The sequence below is a fragment of the Octodon degus genome, unplaced genomic scaffold (genome assembly GCF_000260255.1).
Source record: "Octodon degus isolate 3935 unplaced genomic scaffold, OctDeg1.0 scaffold00114, whole genome shotgun sequence".
Classification (NCBI taxonomy): Eukaryota; Metazoa; Chordata; class Mammalia; order Rodentia; family Octodontidae; genus Octodon; species Octodon degus.
In genome coordinates this window covers 373123-380501 of record NW_004524690.1, presented here as the reverse complement: position 1 = coordinate 380501, position 7379 = coordinate 373123, and the positions used below count along the sequence as shown (strand labels likewise).

At 37.2% G+C, this 7379-nt stretch overlaps 1 protein-coding gene across 1 annotated transcript; it reads right to left on the bottom strand.

The window, feature by feature from the left end:
* Positions 1-4972: 4972 nt before the first annotated feature.
* On the bottom strand, positions 4973-5269 carry LOC101584588 (cystatin-B-like). The gene has a single exon (XM_012516594.1). It carries the CDS (start codon positions 5267-5269, stop codon positions 4973-4975), a length of 297 nt encoding a protein of 98 aa, XP_012372048.1.
* Positions 5270-7379: the final 2110 nt, after the last annotated feature.

Below are 7379 nucleotides of genomic sequence, written 5' to 3'. Positions count from 1 at the left end.
TAATGAATAGAGGGATTTGTTTTAATTTTGTTTGTAAATAGGATACCATGTCTCCATCTTGTACAGCAAATAACCACTAGGAAGAATATACGCAATGCATTAATTATTGAAACTGTACTACGAATTTGGTTTGAAACTGTCTCATTGCTATTTGTTTCTCAATAAAAATATGGGAAAAAATAAGAAGCATTGTTATTTTTATTTTGGTAAAAGTTCTCACATAAAAGCATTTCTTTGCCCCAAACTATGAATATAGTAAGTGACTTTTCATCTATTGAACTTTACTAGTATAGTTTTAGAACGCAACTCACGTTAAGTTACTTCATATTTTTCAATGTTTATGTTTTTCATTTTCCCCAAATGGACGTCTTCTTCTATCTTTTAATGACATTCTACAGAAGATTTTATATTTTAAAGATAATTAAAATTGTCAGTTTTTTCATTTTTTGTTAGTCTCCTTTTCATCTTATTCAGGAAACACTGCTGTATATTTCCTGTTCAAATATAGAAGATATTTCTCTACTATTTTTTAATGTATTTTTAGTACAGGGTCTAGAGGGTCTCACTACACAGATCAGACTCATAGTGATTCTCCTGTTTTCAGCCTCCTAAGTGCTGGGATTACCCACACACACCACCACTCCCAGTCTCAGTTGCCCCGGGGGCAGCACTGGCACAGCATGCCTGGAATTGAACCCTGGTCTCTGTGCCTGCCTAAACAGGCACTTTAGTTTGCTGAGCTACCTCACCAGCCCTCTATTATTTCTTGTACAGCAACATAAAATTGAACATGGTGGACTAACAACTGTTGGTCATCTTGCAACACCCAGCTGAACTTAACCTGCACAGTGCTGGGTGTGGAAAGCCTACCTGGGGATTGTTGCTAGCAGCATAAGGTGCAGAAGTGGTGAAGAAGAGAAGCATTGAGAAGCTGTGGGGATCTGTTGAGAGGCTGTAAGGAGCTGCTGGTTCTCTTGGAGGAGCTTGTCATGCTGGCTTTCTTCATGCATTCGGATGATCTCACTGTTGAAGGAATTTGGTACCTCTGTGTGGCTGGGAATGGTTACGGGTTCACTTTTGTAGCAGCTCTGGTCTGCACTTTGAGCACCACTTTCGGGCTCTGGAGGGGAAGATGATGCACTGACTGCTCAGACTTCTGAAAAAGCTGGTCGCAGTGGCTTTCCTAAGGGGAAATTGGCTGTGCTCATCATTGGAGCTCAGGATTCACTTTTGCTGAGGATGCCTGTGGTGCTTTTCAGGGGAGCTCCACTTCTTCCTCTGAGCACCACTTCCTAGCTACAGTTCAGATCCCTCAGGCTGCCAGCACAGATGCCTCATCCCACTACCACAGATCTTCTAACTTCTATCACTGATACTTTGGCCTCCTGGTGCAGATCTGTGATACATGAGACATTGTTTTGGGCTCTAGCCCTTCAACTGGACTCGTGGCAGGCATTGTTATGGGCTGTAGCACTTCAGGTGAACTCATGCAGGACATTGTCTTGGGATCCAAGCCCTCATCTGGATTCTTTGGTCTTTATAGTGTGGACAGATTCCTAGCATGTTTGTAGTATATGAATCTTTGGGTGATTATTATAAAATAATTCTATAAACTACATGTCCTGTAATAAATTGTTCCCACTTGCAAAACCCCAAACCAGGACAATGAATAAGGATTAGTAAGTTATCTGGATTTTGTGATCAAATACAGTTGTAAATATGGGTATTACAGAGCCCAAATCATACTAATTTAAATACATGTGAGAATCTTTCTGGATGTTTGAAAAGAAAATTCTGTTTTCTTATTTTCTAACAGCAATTGTCTCATAAAGTTTGTTTCATTCCTTTAATCTTCCGTTAAAATCTTAAAAATCAAATTTCACCTGATTTCCATAAAAACTACATAGCACTCTATTGGATTTACTTTTATTGTTTATTATTATTGATTTATTCCTATTATGTATTGCATTTGCTTCTTTCCTTTTTGTTACAATTATTAATTGTATTAATTTTTTTAATTGTATAAATTTTATTGATGTATTTGATTGATTTCATTTTACTGGACATAAACAACATACTCTCTTTATACTATTGTAAGTACATGAAATTATTAAAAGAGTTATGCTTTAATTTTGTCTTACTATAGAACAATGTTAGTGTAGTAATAATTGGTACCCTTATATGAGGAGATTAAATGCATAGAATTAAGCAAAAGAAAATAACATCAAGTTGAAAGGGTAATTAATGTTGAAACATGCTAGGGCACTTTTGAAAAAATATTAAGATGTAATTATATTTTAATACAATATACAATATACATTTCAAAAATAACTAGAATATATGACAGAAAATTTAAACCAATATAGAAGAAATTTGAAAAATTAAAAACGCATTTGAAATTTCAACTTATCAGTTAATTAAAATATAAACTATAATATTTTAAAAAGCCATATGAAATATGGGGGCAAATAAAATACTAAAAGAAAGATAGAAGAAATACTTAATTACAATAAAATTTTAATGCATCCCTTATACAACAGACACAAAAAATACCACATTAAAATGTGTTGACATATAATAAAAAAAAAATGAAACAAGATGAACTTTTACTGCTGGCATAGGTAGTAAGGTAGTATGATGTGAAAGTACTCACGTGTTCCTCTGCACTCAACCTGATCAAAGAATGTTTCCTATTCTTTGCATTCTCTCTGTATTCTCTTATTAACAATTCAATCCTATATCTACGTGGTTGCACAGTGTGGGGGAACCCCATGCCTGGAACGGAGGGAAGAGTCTCAGTGTTATAATAAGGTAGGAGCTGACCATGAAGAGGAATCAGAGAATAACCAAAATAAGAAGGGTAGCCACGTAAGCGTGAGGTTGAGGGGGAGATGAGAGGTAGAGAGTTAGAATTTGGAGAATGAGGACAGGATGATTGTGAATTGGAATCCACTCTCATTGGGTGTCAGAGCCCTGCAAAATGAGGAGGGGGTACAATCCCCTCATAGCTGAAGATGTGAGAAGAAAGTTACATGGGATGGTTGGTCTTGCCTGAGCTTTCAGAATCTCAGGCAGTCAGATACCTGACCTTGTGTAGGTTGTGAAATAAGCAGAGATCCCTATGAAAGCGATGATTTAGTGTTGATTGCACAAACCTTAGTGTGGTATTGAGATTCCTAAAGATACACTGGTAGGAATAGGGCATTCATTAAATATGGCCAATTAATTAATTAAATCATAAATAATTAGCTGAAAATAAACTGGAATTTACATTGTAATATTAGATTACATTTTGATGACAACAGTAAGAAAAATGAGAATACTTGGTCCCCTGAGATAATACAATGAAAGGACCGCAGTCTTATTTCTGTGATATTCTTAGGCACATACAAGCTTACAGTAAACATCAGATAGACTAGTTAGCCTTACCCTAGGAGAGTCATTGTAAGCTATGAAAGCATGATTAACTACCCCAGAGTGAAAGAGAGGCATGTCCACTACAGGCAATATGGATACTAAATGTATTAAGGTATTTAGAGAAACTTGAGTGGAGCTTGAGGAGTCAGTGTTACATGGATAAAAGTTATTTTCATGCTTATCTTGTAGCTATGGAAGAGAATGTCCTGCCTATGTGGAAGGACTACTAAACAGTTAGGACGAGATAGCATATCTTACTGGCAGCTCTTTCTCAAAATGGCTCAGAAAAAAGGATTCTCTGCTACACATGGAGTGATTTTGTAAAGCGCAGACATGCCCCCATCTGGATCAACTTTAATCCACAATGCTCAATTAGCATGAATTTTCATCCCAAAGCAGATGCAGTGTGTTCCACATGGCCTCTTGTAGGAGAAAGATTTCAGCCCCCACAAGCTCCATTTGGGTTTGTCCCTTTGTGCACCTACTAAATTATTTGACCATATATATCAGCCCTTCATTACATAGAATATCTTATGGGCAATATTTACCCAGGAAAATAGAGTTCATTCAATTTCTTTACAAGAATGTATCATTTTAAAAATCATTTACATTTTTCCTCCCATATTAGTCAACATTTGATTTATCATTTCCTTGCAAGAATTTGGTATCTTTAATGTGATTTTCTACTGTTAACACAGAACTAAATAATGCTGGAGTCATTTATCATGAAAGAATATGTATGGGAAAGAAAGGTGCCTATTAAGAGCATTAACAGTACTGTTTGCCATGCATTTGATTTGTTCAAATAGATTTAATTATAAATATAAATTATATGTTCAGTTCAGAGAGAAAGTGATTAATAATTTAAGGATTAAGTGTAAGTCAAAATTATTTAGTCTAGCAATAATTTAATTGCTAGTTGTTCAGAAGTATGTACACAACACACACTAAATATTTAGTATGTGTTGAATGACACAAAGAATATCAAATAATTTAACAAGTTAGCAAATATTTGGGCATTAAGTGCTTTTATTATTTGCTTGAGCATGAATAAATTTGAGATAAAGTGATTAAAACCTAACACAAAGCCATTTCTATGTTTTTAGGGTTTTGTAAGATGCTAGCAATGTGAAGACTGTATCATGAAATTAAGTATGAATTAGAAACATCCAGATTTGCTTATTCTTCACACTCTCGATAGATCATTAATTCCTAGGAGTAACTGTTACATAAGTGCTAATCAAACCTTGCAAGGCTCTATAAATTAAGCCAGCTGGAGTTAGTCATTCAGTATTTCAATTGTTCCTACAATACTTGGTCTTCTGCCCTTATGGACACTTTCTAAAGACTTTAAAAATAGATATTTAAAGGTAGATCTTGGAAACAATATCATTCATTGAGAGGGAAAAAACACACAAAGACATTTTGGATCCAGTGTCAGAAGTATTCTTCTCATGGTGGAGTGGCATAGCAGGGTGATTTACATCATGGTAATGAACATGGGCTTGCAGCTGATCAAGGGCGGCAGTCCCACGGAGCTCGGTAGGGCAAGGGGCTAGAAGTAGGCCAGCTGGTCATTCCTGGACTTGTTGGTCCTGCAGGCGGCCAGCTCTAGGGGCTTGTTCTCATGCGGGAGGCTCTTGAACACCCGCAAATGCAAGAAGTTCTCATCCCCAGTGTCCACCTTGATGAAGTAGTTGGTCCCCGCCATCAGCTGGCACTTGAAAGACACGGCCTTGAAAACTGAGTACTTCCGGTTTTCCTTCTCTTCAAGCTGGGTCCTCACCGAGTCTGCGAGGTCTTGCGTCTGAGCCATGGCCCTCTGCGTGGTGGAAGGCGCCCCACACATCATCCTGGTGATGAATTTAGGAAGTCTCTGGGTTCACTACGGTCCTGAGGGGCCTGCTTGGTTTATGCTCAGTGGCCTTCTTGAACATTTTACTGTAATTAAAAATCAAAACGCCTATGACAGTAGCTAAACAGGAATCATCAACACTCACCCTAAGAATTTCTAGAATCAGCACAACATTCTTGCATCTTTACATTACCCCTACTTCAAATTCCTGCTAATTTGGATATTTCTGACCCTGTTATGATTTCTGTGAAGGACAGTAATTGAATCATAAGAATGTTTCAATCATTAGTGATAGTAAAATAATCACTATGGGCCATCTTTTGACATTTTCCAAATGAAATGTATACATCCCAAATTAACCAACATACCTTTCTAGGTGAGGTTTTACTTTGAAACTGTGGTGTGCAACAGGGAAACAGGTTTCAACTCCACAGAAAAGAACAGAAAGAACTTTGCATCAGGAGCCCTTCTTGTCTCTGCTCTTTACTCTTACTTTGACTGAGTTTGATCTACTTGGTTTCTCTGTAATAACTTAACATTGTGAGTGTAACAGCTTCCCTGACAGTTCTATGAGTCCTAGCAAAATTATCAAACCTGACAGGTAGCATTGTGAAATCCCCAGACTTGCAGTTGTGTTTTGTCAGGAGTAAGGGACATTGTGAGGACTGAGTGCTTGCAACCTCACAGTTGTGATATTTGGGGGACTATGAAAAAAATCAAAATTCGTTTTTTCTTATATTTGTCTTTCATGTCTGGCTTGTAGTTAATCAGTGCAAATCCTCCTGTGGAATCCAGAAACAACCCTTTTCTTTGGTTCTTGCCACAGATCTATCTCAGGGCACCATTCTTTTTCAAACAAGATTTTACAATAGCCTTGTGCTGATTCTAGGATGTCATCTTGCCAGTATATTCTGAAAATCTTAATGGAAGAGATGCTTCTGAAATATAAATTTGGTATGATACACTGAATTAAGGTCCAAACACATTTTATCTTCCTGCATAGCCCTTCCTTTGAAGACTCTTGACCACAAGGCTGTTGCTATGCAGACTTGGCCTTGTCATTTGACTTTGTAATTGAAATACAAGTGTATGTGACTTTTAATATTTCTGAGCATTAGTGTAAATAAGTATTGCAGGATTTTATGGTATCACTCATCTCTTTGGCGCACCATACTGGAGTTGTTACAGATAAGTGCTGGATTTTATTTTGGATCCTAAAGAGAAAATAAAGGTGAACTGCATCTAATACTTAGCATGTGCATATTGGAATATAAAAATTTTCAATGGTATGTTAAAGAAACATTACATTAAAAAGTTTACTGTCACATAAATTAGTACTAGAAGTGTAATTCTGATATAGCAGCCATGAAAAAAAATATATAAGGTGTGTGGCTTTGGTTTTAGGAAGGATGGAGGACGATGGTAAAACTATGATTACGTGTTGGATGACAGGATGTGTCTGTGGTGTGCACTAGGTGTATGCTTTTTATGGTTGACAGCTGCAATAACTAGCGAAATGTGCCAAGTGAGCTCATAGGTATGCCCGAGTAAGCTAGGTACAGAATGTTATTGGGCATTAGCTACATTGACCATGGTTATAAAATGATGATCTGAGAACAGAAGTGGGGTAGCAAGGTACAAAACTGCAACAGAAATGAAAGAGAATAAGGGATTTGGAGAAATCTACGTGGCAGACATAACTATCTGTCATCTTCAAATAGGAAATATAAAGAAATGATGGTAAAGTGTAAGTGAAAACTACAAAGAAAATGTAATTTGTGACTTTCTTGCAAGTGCTGTGCCAGCCGTCTTTGGGGTCAGAGAAGACCGATCAGGAAATAGATTGCCCTCAGACTTATAAATTATTAAGGCTGAAATGAAATGTATGTCTTGAAAAGTATTGTGAGCCAGGTATGCTGGTGCACACCTGTAACCCCAGCACTCAGGAGGCTGGGCTCAGGGGATCTGCCAGAGTTGGGGCCGGCCTTGGCTACAAAATGAGTTCAAGGCCAGCCTGGTCTACATAGCAAGACCTTTCTCAAGAACAAAGAAAAAAAATAAAACAGACCAGTATTATGGCCTGGATACTAGCATAGAAAATGTACTC

Excerpts from the sequence above, each read along its gene's own strand:
- LOC101584588 (XM_012516594.1), bottom strand. The coding sequence starts at position 5,269 with ATGATGTGTGGGGCGCCTTCCACCACGCAGAGGGCCATGGCTCAGACG.